General features: G+C 32.6%; 1 protein-coding gene across 1 annotated transcript; it reads right to left on the reverse strand.

Annotated features, from left to right (window-relative positions):
• Positions 1-21388: 21388 nt before the first annotated feature.
• LOC149559927 (bergaptol O-methyltransferase-like) lies at positions 21389-22141 on the reverse strand. The gene has a single exon (XM_089827517.1). The coding sequence runs from the start codon at positions 22004-22006 to the stop codon at positions 21389-21391; it is 618 nt and encodes a 205-aa protein (XP_089683643.1). The 5' UTR covers positions 22007-22141.
• Between the last annotated feature and the right edge of the window lie 1320 nt (positions 22142-23461).

Genomic DNA, 23461 nt, shown 5'->3' on the forward strand with positions numbered 1-23461 from the left:
TAAAAATCAGGTTTTTGATATCATACCAATTTTCGTAGGAGAAAAAATAATTTAAAAAATTAAATTAAAAAAAAATTTTAAAAATATATTTAGAATCTAGACACAAAATTCTCTAAAAGACTCTAGTTTAATTCATCTTCAAATTCCTAACCGTTAAATGGGAATTGCATTTGAAAGTGAACATTTTCTTGAAAATTCAGAGTTCAGCATCAGTTTAGGCAAAAAAGTGTAACCCACTATTGTGGGTTCACCCAATTTAGAGTAACATCCCATAATGGGCAAGAATATCAACTACAAGGATTGTCATGGTCATTTCAATATTAGGGTAAGTAGCTAGTTTGAAATGTAAAGCATTAATTGTAACTATGACATACACTTCTCTAGCATCCATTGCTCTACATCTATCCTTTTTGGTGCCTACTTATAAACCAAGGACTTCCATGACTTTGAAAAGCATAATAGTATTTGATGCCCCTGAGTAAATCATATAATTCTTTAAAGTTTGGTCATTTATGACCAAATTAAGGAAGAAAGGGTCAATATCCTGTAAGTAGGCTACAGAGGAATTGTTTAAGTATATTTGAGGTATTTGAGACATAACTCATTTTTTCTCTTTATCATCCATTACAAGAAGTATTTACTATATTATTGAAGATTATTGTTTAACAAAATTATTACTTCCTACACCACTCAACCAAGAAAGAGCTTTAATTCTTTTGTTGTTCTATTCTAAACATTTTAGATAAGGAGACCTGAATAGTAATCTAAGATATCATACCAATACTAGGATAATATGTAGGAGTTTTGGGAAGATTACCTTTGATTGGTTTCTCTTGAGCAATAGATTTCTTCATTTACTTGATGCTACCAAAGCATGGGTTCTTTTCTTGCACATTGGCCTTGATTATTTCATTTCCTTGAAACTGCAGCTTTTTCCTTGGCTCTCACTTCTTGGTCTTATTGTCCTTGAATTTCACAATCATCAAATATTCCTTCTTATTCTAATCACTTATTTTATGAGCAATATCCTTAATAAAGATTTCATATGGCTTACCTACAACATTTATTGATAGTTTTATTTCTCAAGTTGTTGGTGCTATGAACTTGAGCTATCATCTTAGCTATGATTCTATTGATATCTTCTTTAGATGGTTTTCTCAGGTTTGTGTGATCCATACTTGAAAATGTTCTATATACCTTGTCCTCATCATGATCTTCATTGGCTAAAAATACTTTCTCATGGTGTAATTGATAGGCATTTCTCTGATCTACAACATCATATTAAAACTCTTCTAAATTAGATTCCACACCATCATCACATAAATTTACCATATTATAGCCTATGTCCTCATGGTTTTCTTCCTTATCTACATCGTCATTTTGTGCTTGCTAATTTGCAGAGAAAGATTGAGACAATACACAATAGTCAAGGGAGTGAGGGGACTGGCATACAATGCACCAAGATACATCCTCTATCATATTTATAGAATACATTTTCTAAAATATCTGGTGTACTTTTATCTTTTTTTCCTTGAGGGGAATTAGGGATTGGTTTTTGTAAGAATTTGGCTTAGGCCAGAATTCACCCAAGAACAAAAGAACTCAACACAAGCACAGAGTAGACCAAAATAGGTAGAGTATGATCAGAATGATGATATTCATTCAATAATGGATGCAAGAGTACACTACGAGTGCTTGAATATAAAGGCCTTAGGAGAGCCTCTAGAATGCATAGAAGTTAGCACCATGACATGTCATACAACCAAGCACATGTCCAGCAGATATGGATTATCCTCCATTAAGTATGAGATTAAGTACGATGAAGTGAGGATAAGACTATAATGGTGTAGCAGGAAAATCAATGGAGTAGACAACATGTGCTAAATGAGGAGTGCGGAAAACTATGTTGTCATCATGACAACTTAGTGAATGATGCATACTCCTTTGTTGTAGACACCATGTGCCTAATTCAAGTTGCGTAACTCAATGAGAGTTCACAAACTCCTAAGTGTCTCACCTAAAATAATAATAAAATAATGTAAAATAATAAAATAATGCATTAACCTAAGTAAAATTTAAGTAAGTGTAGTAAGTAAATACTTATTTACACCAACAGTTTTCCATCCTTCCACTAAGTGGTATAAGGATAGTTTTACATTCTAGGCTACCTATTGTATGGTGTATTATATTGAAGTTTATCACTGGTATTATTCTTATTGGTCTAGTTTGTTAACGGATTTAAGTATTTTAGAAGGTTTAACACTTGATCCATTGTGTCTTCTTCAATCATTTTTCCTATAGCTAGCCTTTCACCCTCTTTCCTATTTCTAGGATTAAACAATTTAGGGTCATCCCTTCTCTCCAATTTACCAAAGGCTTTTCTATAATTTTCTATGTTCACAGCCATATTATAAACCTCCCCTAGTGTTCTAGGATCTTTTTCCATTAAAGTATATGCCATCTTACTATAAAATAAATTGAAGTAAGAGGTAAGGAATGCATCTTCACCAAGTCTCATTACTTGGAATAAGTTATAAATCTCTTTCTAAAATCTCACATTAAAATCAAAGGTAGACTCATTTGGGTTCTTTTTTATGTTTTTGAACTCATTCAACACAAAACTAGCATTGGTGTTGTCACCATATTTGTATTCAAAAAGTTTTTTATAAGTCATTCCAAGAGGCTACACTATCATCTAGCAATCTTCTAAACTAGTCACTAGCATCTTCAGTCAAGGAGTGTACGAATAACCTCATGACTACATCCTCATGCTCTACTTCATGGTCATCGAGCATGTCTATAAACTTTCTCAAGTGCTCTTCACAGGTGACAACATTATTACCTAAAAATTTAGTAACTTTATCCCAAAGATCATTAGAAATAGGGTGTGGGAACCTAGGAATTCCTAAAAAAGACATTTTCTTGTATTTCTCCATATAAATGGGCTTTCTCTAGAATCCCATAGAATTTTAAGTACTTGGCTTGGTATAATAGTTTTAGATAGGAATCTAAGGTTGTTGGACTTGTTGAGTGACATGTATTTCAATATTTGCAGTAGATGATAAGGTAGGGGTTATTTGTGATATGTTTTGGCTAGTTAATATAGATGCACAAGTAGGAATAGATGGAACAAATTTTGAGGCTTGGTTAGGACAGGAAGCTAAGGCAGAGTTAGACTTGACAAACTAATTTTTTCCTCTAGTTTTAGTAGCTTGTGCTTCATTCTCGACCTTCTCTAGCTCTTTAGCTAAATATTCTCTCTCCTTTTTGGCCCTTTCTAAATCTAAGTCAAACTTAGAAATAAAAAGGTTTGCAAAGTTTTTAGGAAGAACTTGGGGATCACTTATTTGTACCCCTACCACCTTTTATTTTCATTTATTGAATTCCTTTGTAGTTACATCTATAATATTAGGTTCAATAGAACTATAAGACTACACTTGTGAGATAAAATGACCCTCCTTCTCTTTAAGAAGGTACTCTTTCTCTTGGACTTTGGATTTTAAAGAATCAATATCTCCAAAAACATCTGAGTGTATCTTAGAAGATTTCTCTTCTAATCTTTTATTTTTGTCTTGCAAGGAGGCCATCCTCCTAAGAAAGTTTTCTCTCTCAATGAGTTTATTTAGTGTAATGTGTTCCTTTTCTTTCTTAAAAAAAAAATAATTCGGCCTCTTCTTTTGCAATCCTTTTCCTAAGAACTTGTAGTTCTAAAAATAAATCTTTTGGATCTGTAGAAGTGGCTTCTGAATCTACTAGGTCGTATAGGTCTATGATATTTCTTTCCTCATAAGGGTCATGTGTAGGATAAAATCTAGTATCCATATTACCCCTATATCCCCACCTATGGTTCATTTCATTCACCATATCTAGTCTACAAGGAATGTCCCCTACAGAAGACACATTTTTGTCATGATAAACTATTTTTTCTTGAAATGGGGTGGTGAATGTCTCTCCCAATAGTATAATAGTTTCAGATTTAGAACTCAAGGAAGATGACTCTTTTCCTACCATAGGTTGGTAATTTGAATGGTCTAACACACTATTTGCATCTATAATTGGTGGAACACAGGGCTCAATTCCCCAATATAAAACTTTCAACATTCCATGTATTATTTTCATTTTTCCAGTAAAAAATACAATTAATTCCTTTACCATTTCTAGGCCATCCTTCACTGTAGTAATCTTATCATGAAAATCTAGCTTTCTAGCCATAAGCATAACAACCCTAAGAATTGAATATATGGCCCCCAAAGATTGAATGTGGGTGGTAGCCATGAAAGTGCTCCATTGAAAATTTTTTGAACATATTGTAAAGAATTATATAATGTATTGGGAATGTTGTGATATGCTCTTTAGAGTTTCAACCCAATGGCTAATCATACCTCTAAGGATAGTTTTCCTTTCCTCATTATCTTGTTGTTTTGGTGGAGCATCAAAGCTCATTCTTCTAAGCTACATATTATCTACCTCTAGGTCATCTATCTGTGCGATTGTCTCTATTGTGACCTTTGATGGTTGTTATTGAATATCCTTTTCCTTGCTTTTCTCTACAATGGGAACTTGCTTAGCATTTGATGGTTTCTCTCTAAGAGATGAAAAATCACTTTATAATCCTTAACCCTTAGCCCCAACCTCCTTAATCTTCTCCCTATATAGATGGCTTTTCGTAATCTCCTCCTCATAGAGATTCCTAAAATCAATGCAATCATGAAAGGATTTGGATAGCCTTGTCTCTATCTCCTCTACCTTGGCCTCATTCATAAATGACAAATTTTTTAGAGCCTCAAGGAGAGCTATGTACCTAAGGTACCTTGTAGTGTCCAAACTATCATGTTGCCTTGATCTATACTATGCACATCTATTAGTTTGGGTTTGTTTATTGAAGGAGCCATGCTCCATATTGCTAGAGACTTGGCATCAACCTTGAATCAAAATCCTCTCTACAATCCACATATGAGATGGAATTCTCTTGTCTTCTAATTTGGTCAAGCATAAATGCTTGTTCCAAATCCCAACAAGGCACTAACAACATCCCACTCCTCTTCACTAGATCCCTTCCCTCCTCATGATCCATGAATTCATTTTTTGGATCATAGGCATGCAATTTTTCAACCAATTCTTTCTTTTGCTCATCTAACTCACCTAGCTTCTTTTTCAACACTACTTCACTATATTTGACATTATACAAGAAACTCTTGAACTCAATTGATTTGATGAAATCATAATCTTCTATAAACTATTTATCATGGACGATTCTATCATCCAACCTTATTTTTTCTTGGTCCAAGTTACTCAATGTGTTCTCAACTGCAGTGACTCTATCTTGGATATAACATTGTCTTAAGTTAACATAGTATTGAATTATACTAGGTAGCATTTTTAGTGTCCTTTGTTTAAACTTTTCAAGTACAAGGACAACCTTTTTCCTCTTTTTTCCCTTAGTGACCCATGATGCCTCAGATGGCTCATCTTCTTCAATTTCTAAGGTCACATCAGGTTCAAGACTATTAGGATTCACCTTCTTTTCTTCCCCAGGTGCTTCCTCTATAATTTAAGCCATAATTGATGCATGGTCAACCACCATATTTATTATACTTTAGTGGTATGATTTAGAGGGCTTATGAGATTCAATAAAACTCTCTATATCACCAACAAGATCATCCAATGATCCAAATATAGTTTTCAATCTATTAGACCTCCTAGGCCTAACCCCAAGGCTTGCCTCCTAGGTATAGCCTTACTTCCCTTGAATATCACAACCCTTGCGTTTGGATCACCACCCTAGATGCCATGAATTTTCACTCCTATAATTCCTCTTCATGTTCTTTAATGATCTATGCTTTCTGTACAACTTTCTTGAGTCTTTCTGAAATTTCAAACAAGCTCTTTTATGCCTCTAGATAGACCCATACACAGATAGATGTAACTCTTGAACAAGGACTAAAATACTAAATCCCACCATTTATAATTAGAAACATTAGGTTTTCACTAAAATAATCAAATTGTAGAAAGATCCAATGGTTGGTTAAAAAGTTACGGGCTCTGCACTAAACTGCATTTAAATAATTTCTAGGCTTCCAAGACAGATTTTAAGTTTATGCTTCAAATGCTTCACCAGTCATAATATAATATATAAAACCCATACACCATTGGAAATAGGACTCAAATAAATTTCCATAATATATACCTAATGGTTTCTTTCTTTACACCAAAACTCTAAATCAAATAGATTTTCCCTCTCTATAGGCTCATCCAAACACGGGGATCAGCCTAGGGCATCACCATAAATTTGTTTTGAAAGCTTTGTAGAAAAAAAATAAAGAATATAATATAGTTTAAAAACTCCATTACCACTTCTCACAATATATAAAGCATTTTAAATCATGGCATTGGCAATAGAGTCCTCTATTTGCATGGCAATGCTGAAAATCAAGATTCTAGACTAGTTGACAGTATTTTGCTTATAACTTTTCAACCAGATCGATTCAAAGCATGATACCAAGTGAAAATGAAAGGTAATTCAAAGAACTAATTAAATATAAAAACAATAAATTGAAAATCCTCTATACACTATCCGTATAGTGCATGAAAACTCATTAAAATACTCAGAAAACAAGTTGTGACAGCATTTTTTTGTACTTTCAATGATGGATTTGTTCATTAATGCTAACAAACCCATAAGAAAAAGGCATTTCTTGACTTATATAATCCTTAGAACTTGTGTCTATGGTTACCAACTCCTCTTATCCTTTCACAATGCTAAATAACCTTGCAAAATACTAAGTTGTTGACAACCTAGGGAATGTGGATCAGCACACTAGCATGTTTGTCACATTTTTAATACTTATCACTCTCAGCATAAAATAGAGAAAACCATAAATGAACTTAGGTGGAAGATATCAACCCCTTACACACACAAAAATAAGGTCCTAAGAGCATTTTTACATAGTAGCTCCAATTAGGCCTATAACAAACAAAATGGACTATGACAAGTCCTTCATTAGAAACACATAAAATTATGAGATTAACTAACTCATCTCAACACAACTAAGAATAATTAAATATTAGAGCTCAATTAAAACTCACTAATTAGACTTAACTATCCATTTATCCTCAAAGGTGTCTTCATAGTGACGGTGCTTTGCACCACAGTAGGGAATATCTAAGTAGAAACCTTTTAAATTAGGATCTAATCTCTTCATATCCCTCTATACCTTTTGCACATCATCAAGTTTTGAAAATTTTCCAGATGCCTCCCCCTCAAATATAATATTTGGAATGAGGTCTTCATGGGGCAGCTCTTTGGTACTAGGTAACACTTAGTTTCTTATTTCCTTGAGGGTGTTCCTCATCCTGTTATCAGGATCATACACGATATAAGGACCAGTTGACAGATTGTAATGGTGGAGAAAAGAATGAATCTAATCAAGGGATTCTTTTCCAATTGAAATGTCCCCTATCTTAAAACATCTACATAGGAATGTACCTCTATGTACCTTAGGTCCTAGGTACTCCCTATTTACCATAAATAGTTGCCATTTGAATTCAATGATGACTAGTCTAGGTGGAATTAGTTTTGGCAGTAATATAGGAGTTGGGGATAACCATAAACCCTCATGAATGAAAAATTTGGAAATAGTCAAATATCCCCTAAATTATGATCGAATCATTTTCTTTCAAGGAGTAGGTTTGGTCTTAAAAGACTCTTCAAATCCTTAGGTGCCCTAAAGTAACCTGGGTCTAACATTTTCATTATGATAGTACTAAAATTATTGAAAAATGAGATAGAATCATAGTAATGATAGGAGGTATCCCATACTTATATCTAACATTGAACTAGAAGCTCCTCATTGGCATCAAATGCGTGATCAATAAAGTTTGGGCTTATATACCCCACATTTTTATATAGGATTATGTGCATCAACGATGAGTAATGATCGAATTTGAATTTTTCCAATTCTCCATTCTAGGCCAATCCAATGTTCTCCTTCATCCTCCCTAAAGTATGCAACATAACCATATTCTCCACCATGGTAGGATTCTTGCACACCTTTGACAATGATGAATTATGTTCCATATACAATGTTAGTTCCAACTTTTCCAATTACCTTGTAGACACCATATACAATTTTTACAAAATAATTCTTAAAATTTCCCAAATCCATCATCTTGTAGACCTTCTTGGGTTAATCACCCACCTATTATAGGTCTATGGGAATATGTTGTAGAATTGACTTCCTTGTGTAGTCTTTGGTATTTTTCTCAAATTTTCATTGTAGATCAGCTAGGTCAGCATGTTCACTCAAGGCACCATCTAATACAAATGCTCAATAAAAGCGGCATGGTCCAATGTGCATAAAATAGTTTCATCCTTTCCATGGATTGATTGTATGGATGGATTATATGATTTGATCAGGGCTTTTACCAAGTTAATGTTCACAAAGACCTCTTGAAATATTAACTTTTCTAGGTTCTCCTTCCATAGATTGCAAACAAGGATCTTCTTCTCTCTATTGCAATTAAAATATCTAAAAAGCACATAGCCAATAACTCCAAGACATGTAGAATCTCTAAAGAGTACATAAGGATCCTTGAACTCATGGTCATCTACATAAATGAAATTTGAGGATTCCAAGAATAGCTTAATCCATTCTTCCACAAACCTATTAGGTTTCTTTTGCCTAGTTTTTCATTCCTTTGAAGTTGAAGTTTCTACAACTTCCATTTCTAAAGCTTGAATTTCCTCTACTTCCTTGTTAGAAATCTTGTAAATAAAATGGAAACTCATGCAAATAGCTCTAAAAGTAATAATTTTTTGGCACTCAAAGCTCTACAACTATTTTAAAACCTCTAATCTTTGCAAATGGTAATGTAATACTAGATTATGGATACTAGATTATTCATCACCTATGTTTTTGTATTGATACTACACATGCTCAAGTTTTAAGTTTAGAGTAGTCTGTCATCTCAGATGGAGCATAAAAATAAATATTCTAGCTTAGGCACTTTTTACTTTCCTCAAATTCTATTGGCCATGGGAATTCTATGCTTATTCCAACTCGAGAGATCAAAGCACACTATTGTGTGTTAGACTAGGGTTCATGATCTTATGATACACTGAAGAAGGAGTCCTTTGTATCATCCTTGGCATGGAACTTTGGCTCTATGATCTTAAAATCATTTAAAATAAAAATATTTATCATGTTATCGTAAACATTGAAAATGCCTTTCATTATCTCACAACACATGATTTATACACATTGGCATAGCATCTTATCTTAACTTTACTAGCCTTATGGTCTTATGATCATGACTTAGTTGACCATTTCATAGAATCAAAAATTATCCTTCAAATGCTTATGATGTTATGAGCACCACTTTGGCATAACATTGTTCCTTCATTTTTTCTTACTTACAAAATGCCCATCACAGTTAGTAAACTAACTTCATAGCATCAAAGGTTACATTTTGTAGCTATCATTGACCTATGACCACATGATGATAGTTATCCTTTCTTAATTATAGTCTTAGAAGAATCAATTTTCATCTTCCCAATCTCATGATCTAACACTACTTCATAGCTTTGTAAAGCTTTAGACTTGCCCTTGAGATATTTCAATCTATAGCTTGTTATAACCTTAGAAGATTTTACTTTCCATGTGTCTTAAGAACTCATGCAAATGCACTTGACCCCCAACTTTATTTATCATCTGAACCTTATGATCTTATGATCATCTCTTTATCATGCTTTTAGACATCCAAAAATTATCTTCCATGATCCTACGATCATAACCTTTTCGTATCTTCAAAAGCCTTCTTGAAAACCTTCACAATGCCTCGACCTTTCATTTTTCATAAGATGAAGAGTTACCTAACCTTTTCACTTTTGTGTCCTTGCAATGTTATGATCACCACTTTAGCACATGGTCATGAGCCTTCACTTCTCCCTTTACGATCCCATGATACATCTAATTATTATAACATCAGAACTTGACTTTAAAACATTTCCAATAGACAATTAGGATGACACAACAAAAAGGAAGTTGTAAGATTGGAGACCTCATCTTGAACACTTGTGATACTATGAACACATAACATATGTTAGGAATGAGATGCTCAAACTTTACTCCTATGATCCTCCATTAATCCCTATATCATAAAATCGACAGAGGGATATTTTAAGCTTACAAATAGACACCTAAACCCTGGATCATGAGATCATATCACATTATTTGAATGTCATACAATCTTGTGCTTAGAAGAAAACATAGGGAAAGGGTAAAGTTATTGTGGACTTTAATGAAATTTTCATGATAAGGGTGAAGACACAACCTTTGGGTATCACATTATTCCAACACAAATGCCTAACAATGCAGCTCAATATAAAACATTTTCACAATGAATTTTCAAAATTTCTACACAGTGAAAGCAAGGGCTATAAATCTACTATAGGGGATAGATGTAATAAGAAGAGTGTGAGTGACGGATTTTTCAAGAAGAATATAAAATAATCTATCATGTCCATCCCTAAGGTGCACCCACCTTGGCCTTGACAACCCTAAGTGTAGAGAGTCCTTGTACTCTATTAAATGTTGGTCTAGATCTGAGATGAATTTAGTTGAATATAGGATTTAGCTAACCCTTAGATTGAGTTTTGTCTTCTGCATCCTTGTATTGGGTTTAGACAAATTTTGTAGTTTTAAGGCACCAACAATCTCCACTATCAAGTTTATTGGAAATTTATAGAAGAAACTTTTGGTTATAAAAATGTCCCTCCTAGTAGACGAAGTGAGTTCATCTTATCTATTTTATGTGAAAAATAGATAATCTCATTGGTCAAATCAATTGCATTAGAGGAATATGTGACACATGTTCTAGTTTGGCTCTTTTTCCTTTGAATAATGAAGATATTGATGTCACAAAAATGATAACTTGTGAGGCTTACAAGTATGTAATGAATCAAACTAAATATGGGAGAGGATTGAAAAAATTAGAATATGTTGAAGAGGAGATGACTACTAGAGCATTTATGGAAAAATTTAAGAGTTTGATACAACAATATATTCATCATGCATAATTTGTAAAGTGGCAACCACAAAAATTTCAAACACTTAGAGATAACTTCCCACTTGGAACCATTCGATCAATTGTTGACTTTGTAGAAAACTATTCATTTTTTCATCAAAAGGCTATTCAATCAAACTGTTATTTTTCAGACTAGGTTACTATTATGATACGAGTGTGTTATCATCATGCACAATTAGATTTGGATGGTATTAAAAGAATAGTTGAAGCATGAGTCATAAAAAAAGAATATCATTTCTACATAAGTGATGATAAAGAACATGATATTCATTGTGTAGAACATTATTTCAAGATTTTTTTTGCATATATCAAAGAAAGATGGATAAGTATCAGGTATGTGCAAGATTATGGTGCACCAAAAAGTGGCGATCTAAAAAATATGTAGTTCTGAAATATCTCAAACCATTTCAAAATCTATTCCAACTTTTTTCCCACCCACCATGATACTAAATGAAAGAAATTAATATATTTATAAGGTCTACTACATCTTTTGATACAACCCTATATGCTCAACTTTTAAAACATCCTAAAAATGTGTTTTTGGTCTATTTTTATGTGCTATTTACTTCAAACATGTAGCTGACAACTTTTTTTCACCAAAATTTGATGAAATGAAAAGGGTTTTTTAAGAATGTTCTTATATTTTCATAAATGTAAGGTTTGTCAAATTATTGAGTTTAGTAAGTAATTATTACTTATTTTCTAATGGATTTAGGTATAAAGTGCTAACTGACACATTACTTGAAAAACATCTATAACTTTCAAATGGTACAACACTTTTTAAATCTAAAAGATGCATCACATTCTATGTTTCTTATACTATAAGGAAAAAAGTTGAAAAAGTAAATTTTGTAGAGTTTTGAATTAGTTAAGGTCGTTAGACACAATTTTTATTTCCAACAATACTGAAGTCAAAAATTAACTATTAATTACTTATTTACAATAAAAATATCAAAAAAATATCTGTTGCATCTAGACATGAGTCTCCTACTTATATCTAGAATATTATCATTTGATTTTGATTAAGGTGGTCAGACATACACCAACTTCTTATTTTTGTTCTGAAATTTTTCTAATATTGCATTAAATTTCAAAATTTTGACCAATCAATTTTTATATATGTATAGATAAGTCCTTGTAGTTTAGAAAGTAGATTGAATTTTCTAGAGATTCTTTTCTCTATAATTTTTGATATAACATTAATAACAAGTATAAAATTGCATGTCAAGTTGACATAACCTTGATTTTCTAATTTTTTATTACCACTTAAGAGCATAGTTTCATTGAGCATGATCCTACACATATCCTATCAATAAATATTATGTCTAGTTAGATGGGTGTGCTGCACAATTCAAATCATCTCAACCATTTTATGCACTTTGTCTATATCATTATGATAAAAACATACCATGTGTATGGAGTTTCTTTGAAAGTGGACATGGGAAAAGTGAACATGATGTTGCTAGAGCTTGTAGCAAATGTACTCTACGAAAGTATCAAATAAATTATAAGGAGTTCATATAAATAATGCACATGACCTTTTCAATGGTGTAAGACACATTTTTCATCAAATGAGATTTGTGCATCATCAAGAGTGAGTCAAATAGTTCCATGTAGTCTTTTAGGAGATATCAAATAAATGTACATGCATGTGTATATATATTTTCTCTTAAATCTAATTTAAGTTATACACACATGACATGTGAATATATAGTTTTGTCTCTATTTTTTTTTGTATATATCAAATATGTGTCTTTAGGTGTGGATAGAAAAACTATGCATAGTTGCAAGAGGATAGGAAAAAGATGATCCTTAGATTTTGTTATGAGTACCACTCATCTCCATTAGACATTATACACGAGAGACTATTCATGTTTTTATTGTTATTGCATTACTGAGAATTACAATGAATGCATCAATCAAGATCATGGATATGTAGATCTATGACTTTAGTCCCGCATGTTGTTACTAATACAGATAGTCAAGATGAAGATGAAAACTTTGATGATGTTCGTTTGATTTCTACTGATTATAACCATATATATGGACTAGTTTGAATTGGTAAGTAAAATTTCAAAAATAATAAATAAATAAATATATTACACACACACACACACACACGCACACACACACACACACACACATATTAAAGTCATAAAAAAAATTTAGAGCTCACAATATATATGTATGAAATTTAAATTATGTGTAGAGGTGAAGTCTTTGCAATTATTATTGAGCCAGAAATATAGAAGGGGTGAGTTACTATTTATCATTAATTTTCTGCCTAGAGGCAACCAAATAAGTATCCAAGATGAGCCAAAAGGATTTAGCTTCCCAAGTCCAACCTTTGCTAGCAAGGGCCGCATCATCAACAAACTGGAGGTGGGAAAGAGTGGGAAAACCATTTCCCCATTGACATCCTTGAATTAGATTTTGGGAAACATGAAACTTGATAAGTCTGCCAAGTCCCTCAGCCGTAATGATAAACAAATAAGGAGAGAGGGGATCTCCCTAGTAAAGACCTCTAGATGCCCCAAAAAGCTCCATCCATTCACCATTGAGAAGGACTGAGAAGGAAGGAGTAGTAACACAACTAAGAACCCATCTAACCCATTCTTGACACTTCCTAAGCATTAACAAATTGATATTAGCCAATAGAAAATGTTATTTTCATATCTTAGTATTATTATTTAGAATATCTTAGAAACTTAATTAAATAAATTAAATTTGGAAAAATGTCCCAAAAAGTAGCTTCAAAAGGATTCAAACTGGAAAAGAGCCATTTTCCTAAATATGTCGAGACCATCTTGCATAACAAACTTTTCTCTCTTTTTTTTTTTTTTGTCAAAAACTGTTATACTAGCACAAGATAGGAATTATATTATGAAACAACCCTTGTCATATGCCAGCCAACTAATGCACTAGCGATTAATCCTTCAAAATATAAACCAATCACTGATCAATTTTTTTTTCTAATCCTTATAGTATACTATGTTATATTAAGGAAAGGTGCAATTGTTTAAAATTTGAAATATTTGAAAAGTAATTATCAACACTTTAGATGCTAAAGTTTATCAAGTAGAGATCTTTCAATAAAAAATACAAATCACAAAGCAAGAGAAGGCGGACATGTGAAAGGTGAACATGATGTTGCTAGAGCTTGTAGCAAATGTACTCTATGAAAGTATAAAATAAATTATAAGGGAGTTCATATAAATAATGCACATGACCTTTTGAATGGTACAAGACACATTTTTCATCAAATGGGATTTGTGCATCATTAAGAGTGAGTCAAATAGTTCCATGTAGTCTTTTGGGAGCTATCAAGTAAATGTACGTGCATGTGTATATATATTTTCTCTTAAACCTAATTTAAGTTATACACACATGACATGTGAATATATAGTTTTGTCTCTATTTTTTTTTGTATATATCAAATATGTGTCTTTAGGTGTGGCTAGAAAAACTATGCACAGTTGCAAGAGGATAGGAGAAAGATGATCCTTTGATTTTGTTATGAGTACCACTCATCTCCATTAGACATTGTACACGAGAGACTATTCATGTTTTTATTGTTATTGCATTACTGAGAATTACAATGAATCAATCAATCAAGATCATGGATATGTAGATCTATGACTTTAGTGCCGCACATTGTTACTAATACACATAATCGAGATGAAGATGAAAACTTTGATGATGTTCCTTTGATTTCTAGTGATTATAACAATATATATGGACTAGTTTGAATTTGTAAGTAAAATTTTAAAAATAATAAATAAATAGATATATTAGACACACACACACACACACACACACACACATATTAAAGTCACAAAGAAAATTTAGAGCTCACAATATATATATGTATGAAATTTAAATTATGTGTAGAGGTGAAGTCTTTGCAATTATTATTGAGCCGAAAATGTAGAAGGGGTGAGTTACTATTTATCATTACTTTTCTACCTAGAGGCAACCAAATAAGTATCCAAGATGAGCCTAAAGGCTTTAGCTTCCTGAGTCCAACCTCTACCAGCAAGGGACGTATCATCAACAAACTAGAGGTGGGAAAGAGTGGGCAAACCATTTACCCGTTGCCATCCTTGAATTAGATTTTCGGAAACATGAAACTTGATAAGTCTGCCAAGTCCCTCAGTCATAATGATAAACAAATAAGGAGAGAGGGGATCTCCCTAGTAAAGACATCTAGATGCCCCAAAAAGCTCCTTCCATTCACCATTGAGAAGGACCAAGAAGGAAGTGTTGGATACAATTGTTAATTGTGTATTGTTTTTGATGTTACAAAAATGTCATATCAGCCATCAGACAGAGTCTATCGAGCTCAGATGGTCAGCAAAGCAATTTACAATGTCTACCAAATGTTCCTGAACATTACAAAGTAAGTTAGCTCTTACCAAGCTCACTCAGGCATCAAAGGATCTTGTAGCAGAAAGTTAATGTTAACCGATCTCCCAAGGTTAACAAAGGGAAAGTCAATGTTTACCGAGTTCAATGTCTATCGAGTTCACTTGGTCATCAAAAGAAGGTTAGCTTTTATCGAGCTCACTCGATAAGCGAAGGAAGGTTAGCTTTTATCGAGCTCACTTGGTAAGCGAAGGAAGGTTAGCTTTTACCAAGCTCACTTGGTAAGCGAAGGAAGGTCAGTGTTTATCAAGTAAACTCGATCTTCGAAGGAAATTGCAAGGTTTGCAGTGTTTACTGAGCTTCACTTGGTTAACATTGGTTAAACCATTCTGGAGTAGTGGTCACCGAGCTGGGTTGGGGAGCGAAGAATTTTATTGTTCTAAAGAATTAAGTTTAATTTTTTTATGTAGCTAACTGATTTAATGTTTTTCAGTTGTTGTAACTTGTAATTGAGCCAACTTTACAATCTGTAAGGTATATATGAAAGGTCAAGATCTGAATTCATAAGAAGTAAGAGTGTGGATGAATAAGAGTGCAAATGTATGGATATGGAATGAGAGAATATTGAATATATAAGCGAATGTTGAAGAAGGATTAGATATGCTTATGGAGCTGCAAAGTTGTATTCGATCAGTGAAGATCTAGTGAAGCAGAACAGAGATCTGTATTCAACAAAGATAAGTTGCATATATTTAAGATCACTTCATTGTTGCTTTCTAATCATTGTAACACTGATTCAGAACCTCTTAACAGAGTTGGTTTGACAGTCATTTTGTAAATCCTCTAACAAGGTGACAATTCAGTTGAATTGTTTTAAAGACCTCTGACAAGGCCACTTCTAACAGGGTGATTAAATCCTATAATAGGGTCACACCTAACAGTGTGTTTTGTAACATTTAACAGGGTTGGCTCCTAACAAGGCTCACTTCAGAAGAGTGAAAATTGGTAACTAGTTACTTGGTGGTTTTTCCCAAATTGAGTTTCCACATTAAATCTGGTGTCTCTTGTGTTCATGTTATTTCTTTATGCATGCATGTTAATCACTTTAAATACTCATAAAGTTAACAGAACATCTATCAAGTTTTAGCATTCATTTGTGTGGTTACCGAGTATCAGCAGCAATTATATTTTAAAGACATCTTAGGATTTGTGGATTTATTTTTGTGGTAACTGATTCACCCCTCCCCTCTCAGTTCCTTCATCTCTATTTCCAATAGGAAGGAGTAGTAACACAACTAAGAACCCATCTAACCCATTCTTGACACTTCCTAAGCATTAACAAATTGATATTTGCCAATAGCAAATGTTATTTTCATATCCTAGTATTATTATTTAGAATCTCTTAGAAACTTAATTAACTAAATTAAATTTGGAAAAACGTCCCAAAAAGTAGCTTCAAAAGGATTCAAACCAGAAAAGAGCCATTTTCCTAAATATGTCGAGACCATCTTGCATAACAAACTTTTCTCTTTTTTATTTTTTTTTGTCAAAAACTGTTATACCAGCACAAGATAGGAATTATACTATGAAACAACCCTTGTCATATGCCAGCCAACTAATGCCCAGGGATACCTATTAACTAGCAATTAATCCTTCAAAATATAAACCAATCACCGATCAATTTTTTTCTAATCCTTATAGTATACTATGTTATATTAAGGAAAGGTGCAATTTTTTAAAATTTGAAATATTTGAAAAGTAATTATCAACACTTTAGATGGTGAAGTTTATCAGGTAGAGATCTTTCAATGAAAAATACAAATCACAAAGCAAGAGAAGGCGGACTGAAGCAAGTCTGCGAGAGACAATGTCTATGCACTGGATGGTTTAGTCATTGATTGAATCGAGGGTTCCTTTAGGGAAGTTATTTTTCTTTGGACCTACTGATCAGGAGTTGCTGGTGGTCTACAGAAGTTTGATTCTCAACATGTACATCTCCAGAAGAGGTTGCTACAAGAGGTACAGGGGTCACCAGAATATACTTTAAACCTTTGGATTGTACTCAACTATAGAGCACTTTCCTGTCTACTATATAGTCGAAGATGTATAAAAGCCAATGTGTTGGTGCAGTTTGTGAAGGGCTTGTTTAGAGCATACTATATAGGACTAGCCGCTGATTATAATAGTGCAGTACCCCATGGGGAATTGAAGTACGCTGATATCGTCACTGCAGTTGTGTTAATTTACACTCTCTTCTCTGTAACTAAGCCCCAGCAGAACTATTTCCTAATAGGCCACCACATCCTTTTTCCTAATATGTGTATAATACCTATGTTGTTAATCACATTTATGTGCAGTGAGTAAATAGAAAACAGTTATCCAATCCTTAAGATGCACGCATGCATTTGTTTTGGTGCATGAGGGTAATTTAAGAGAATTATTATATTATAAAGGTCGGATAGTATAATACTTATGTTATTAATTATATTGATGTACATTTTCTATATGGAGAAATTGTTATTCAGTTCTCAGCATGTATGAATATATGTGTTATGATGCATTATATGTGTTATGATGCATGATGACAATTTATGAAATGGTACATCCTAGAGGTCATATGCTATCTAGTCACTAGGATGCGCAAATTTATAAATTATGGTGTATGAAGGTAGTTTATAAATTGAAACATTCTGACAGATGAATTGTCATTTTTGTATATTACACTTCTTTACATTGTACATATGAAAGGATTGATTTTTACTTTCTAGGATGGACCAATACATCAATTATAGAATAGAGATAATTTATACATTAGTGCATCTTAAAGATCAGATAACCATTTCCTGTATTTGATGTCCAAGCTTTATTTGGGCAGGTAATGCAACCTCTTCTAGTTGAGTTGGGTGTCTTGATAATATATTAGGCAGTAGGCAATGCAAGGGCAACATCAGCCTAGCCATGATTGATGCCTGTGTTGTTAGATTTTGGATACAATGGTTTTTGTTGGTGGGTCCCTTGCTTGCAGTAACTATTGCAACTGCATACCATCAATACTTACTAAGACTGGGAACTGCTTCTAAAGGTCAATCAATGGAAGACCACAACATTTCTTCAGTGAAACGATCCATTTAACCAGTCAGCAATAGTTGTGTTTATCTCTGTTGGACACTAAATTTTTGTGACTCACAGCTAGGGGAATGTGTTTCAATTGCTACCCTAGATAAGAGTATGAATAAAAAATGATGTCAATATTCAAGGTTGTAGATCTCTTTAATCCAGTCGATGATAGTAATGTTCTTTGTCTTACTGCTTGCAATGTAAGCACATTCAGATGGGTCATACATCAAGTAAGGTATAACAAGAATTGAAGATGAGACTAAGAATTTATTGGTAAAAGATAGCAATGGATTTAGGATCCATTTGAAAGAAGACAAAATAAAATTCCCCAAGAACAAAACTGATATTTCTCAAATACCATTTCCTGCATTAGAATCACTAGTTTAAACATAAGGTTGATAATAGTTAAATAGTGTAAGTTCAATGTTGGTCATAACCATGTGGTCATCAATTAATTAAATTAATTGAATCATTTTTTATTTCTTTGAATAAAGACTTGACTTTTTTCGTATTGTATCTATATCAAGGGCTGAAACTATTCCTATAATTAGAGCTGAACGATTAGATTTTTCAATGTGATATAACCTTGACAAATACTTCTTTTTTTAACTGATCATTAAATAACATCTTAAAGTCAGAAACCATGAATATAAATTACTAGATTAAGAGAAGATTAACTTTTATTTTCTTATAATTTTATTTTAGTAGTTCAATCAGTTGATCTTTTACATAGGTCATCATTACTCATATTATTTTTTTGACTTATCATTAAATAACATCCTAAAGTCAAAAAACATGAATATATATAAATTGTTAGATTAAGAGAAGATCAATTTTTATTTTGTTATTATTTTATTTTCCTAATTCAATCAATTGAACTTTTACACAAATCATCATTACTCAATTATTTATTTTTAGTTCTAGACACTACAATAGAATAGTCAGTGGTCCAATGCACTCGCCACGTAACATGACCTAGAAGTACAGTTGCGAGAAGTGGATGAGTTTGGGAAGAAATGAACATAAATGATTTCAGTTAATTTTAGGCAGCAAGCTCTTTGCCTCTTGCTGAAGGAAAGAACAAACATGGTCACGAAAATCAATGAACAAAGAGACTAAAGCCTTAAAATCTCCACTCCTCCTAGATTGTAAACTCAAAAATAAAAGGTACTAGTGTCATATATTAATACAGGTGATCAGAGTGGTCCCAAGTGGAGAGTAAATGAATGATATTGAGTTCTCATTGATCACCGTCAATAGGTGATCAGGTGATATGTGATTCGATTCAGTTTCCAATCTAGTAATCTTACTGAAGCTATCATAATATTCTAAGGCCTCTTATAGACCAAACAGTACAATTCATAACCAAGGACTCTGACTTCATATTCCTTGTGCAGGAACTTGGTTACCATCTATGTCAGAACGTTGTCTGCGCTACAACTCCTATTTAAGATGCTCTTATTTATTTTTTTATATATTATTTACAAACTTCTATAAGTGATTGGAAGAAAGACAATTCAATGATCTTATAACTCTTGAATCCTGCTTTGTATAACAAGTCCTTAAATTCATCTTCAATTCGCTCTTTTCCATTGACTGAAAGAGTCACCATTACGACATTGAATGAGAGTCTCAAATGCTTTTTGATCCCTTTATTTTGAATCACTTGATCAACAATAAATACCTTTCCATTATCTGGGATAGCCTCATAACTCTTTGTTAAGATTTTTAAATAGAATTCATCATCCTAGTCATGCAAAACCCTCTGTAAGTACAATAACAACAGAATTCCAAAATAGAACTATTTAAAACAATATATAAGTTTTCATTTAAACAAAAATATAACTATTTAAAACAAAATAAATTTTCATTTAAACAAAACAATTTTTTAAAGTTATTACCTTCATGAGAACTACATCCGCCGATGGAATTTTTTCAAACATATTACCTTCCACATGCTCTACCCCAGAACAAAATTTAAATCTTCATGCGAGAGAATCACACTATAGTTTTACTCCTGGTGAACTTCATGATATGATGAACCATATTAGCGTGGTTTAAATTGTCTTTAACCTCTTTGAAGAAGTCTTTAACAAATTAAGCACAACTTAGATCTCATTATCAGTCATTTAAACTTGTACATCATACTGTAATGAAAATTAAATTTAAAAAATTAGTCAACCTTTACTATTGAACACTTTTAATGAAGAATCAATTCCATTGAAGAAGTCTTTAACAAATTAACCAGAACTTAGATCTGAGTGTTAATTATAAATGGTCATTTCAACTTGTACAGCATCCAGTCACTCTTAAACATCATACTCATCATACAGTGAAGAAAATTAAATTTGAAAAATAAGTCAATGTTTACTATTTAACACTTTTAATGAAGAATCAACCTCTTTGAAGAAGTCTTTGGAAAATTAAGCACAAATTCGATCTGAGTGTCAATTATAAATGGTCATTTAAACTTGTACATCATCCAGTCGCTCTTAAACATCAAACACATCATATAGTAAAGAAAATTAAATTTAAACACATAAGTCAGCTTTTACTATTTAACACTTTTAATGAAGAATTAATATTTTTGAAGAAGTTTTTAACAAACTAGGTACAATTTAGATCTGAGTGTCTATTATAAACTATTATTTAAACTTCTACAGCATCCAATCAGTTTTAAATATCATACACATCATACAGTAAAAAAAATTAAATTTAAAAAAATAAATCAACTTTTACTATTTAGCATTTTTAATGAAGAATCAAAGTTTGTATATAAATTGAATTGCTCCCATACATTTTATTGGAGCAGCCATTCATGTTAAGGTCGTGAGGAACAGTCGAAATTGATACCATTAACATGAGGATATTGGTCAACAATGGTAGATACTGCAGAACCGAGTCCTCCACCGACGTCCACCACACTCTTAAAGCTCTTAAACCCATCATAAACCTTCAATACAGAAGCCATGAGAGAACTAGTCTGAACAGTCATGGCCTCGTTCAAAAGCCTGCTTGTTTGAGGATTATGGCTGGCGTACTCAAAAATGTTCATGCCATTTGCTTTGGTGAATGGTTGGCAGCCATCTATGACAGAATCATGAAGATGCTGATAAGCATCTGTCACAGATTTTAGATTTAAGAACAATAGATTTGGGGCAAAGGATTGTTGGGCCTCGTTGTTTTCCAACAACCTAGAGAGACTTGTTGGACCATATATGATTTGGGAAGTGCCACTAGTATCTATTGTAGTCTCGTCAGTAAAGACACCAATAGAAGCCAGAAGCTTCATGATTCTAGAGAGATAGCCTCTGTGGGCAGGTTTGTTAGTAGAGGCAGAAATATGGGAAGCAATTTCCTCTACAGTTATGTGGTTTTCACTACCATGGGTGGCAATAATGTTAGGAATGATAAGCAAGACAGCAGCTTGAAGAGCCATGGGCTTGGCTGATGAAAGAAATATTTCATAGAGCTAGAGATGGGCTTCCGTGGAAGACTCTGAGGAAGCCATTTGTGTCTGATCAATTACAAAACTTGTCAATTTATAGAGAAATGATTGATACCGAGAAGGGAAGAGCCATGGAAAACAATAAATGATTTTGACTACACTACCTAGCTAATATTTCATATAGACATTAATTTATGTATGGTCCAATACGCTACCGAACGAAATGAGAATCTTTAGTCTCGTTCAACGATACTAGAATCGACTGTATATTTGAAATTTTAGGATTAAATAGTTCTTAAATACTGCTTCCGTCATCCCTGGGATTAAATAGTTTTCAAATTTAGTTCTTAAATATTTTAAATATTTTAAATCACTAGAAATATTGAAGATTAATGTTGCTATTCGGTGAAGAAATAAAACTAAAATAAACATGCAGCTTCAGCAGTGATTGACTCCACTTCTAACTCCAGCTCCATGTAGTGCCTACCCTCGTTCACATCTTTTCTAGACATTGTTGTTGTTATTATTAGACTTTGATGGACTAGTATTATGTTTATGGATTAATGGTATTGTTTTGACACTATCAGACATTAGGTTATGGATTCAGAGGTTATGTGATGAGATTATTTAGACTTTACGTTCATGCATACATGATGATCATTATATTGTTTTCAGCTATGGTTGATGATTAGTTGATGGTTATTATCTCATGTGTTTTATTATGGATACTTACTCCATACTTGCATATGTATCGTGTGCTTGTTTTCTTATTGTATGACATTTCTGATGTGGTTAAGGAAGGGAGTCGTAGTCACCTACTTAGTCGGGATCTACACGATCCACCACTTCCTACCATTGTCTGTTTAGCCTAGCATTATATATATTGTATGTACATGCATGGTTTTTCTACAGGTTGCAGGTACCGGGTATCGACTTCCCTGAATTGCCAGGACGAGCGTACCCTATTATACTATCTCAATGATAAGAGAAGGGAGATAAATTTTCAAGTCCAAATCCCAAACCTTTAAGCCAATTGTCCTAGTGAGGTAGGACAAGTATCTGGATATTTTACCCACCGAATGTGTCAGAAGACATGATTCGTGATTTTTAACCCTTTAGATTGATTTTGAGTGATTTGCTCTATGATGGGTTTTCATATTTTATTTTGGAGGTCTATGGTGAATTTTTTATTAATTAAGTCTTAATAAATAGATTTAATTAATAAATTAATTATTTGAGAAAATTAATATAAAATATCATGTTATTTGATATTTTGATTATAATTAATTAAATGAGAATTAATTGAAGGAAAAGAATTAAATAAAAGAAAATTAGAAATTAAAATTAATAATAATAAGTAATAAATAAATAATAATAATAAAAGTTATAAAAATTAAAATGAAAGTTATAAAGATTAAAATAGAAGTTATAAATATTTAAATATAA

This window comes from Cupressus sempervirens, chromosome 4, assembly GCF_028749045.1.
Source record: "Cupressus sempervirens isolate cs-2001-9-10 chromosome 4, ASM2874904v1, whole genome shotgun sequence".
NCBI lineage: Eukaryota > Viridiplantae > Streptophyta > Pinopsida > Cupressales > Cupressaceae > Cupressus > Cupressus sempervirens.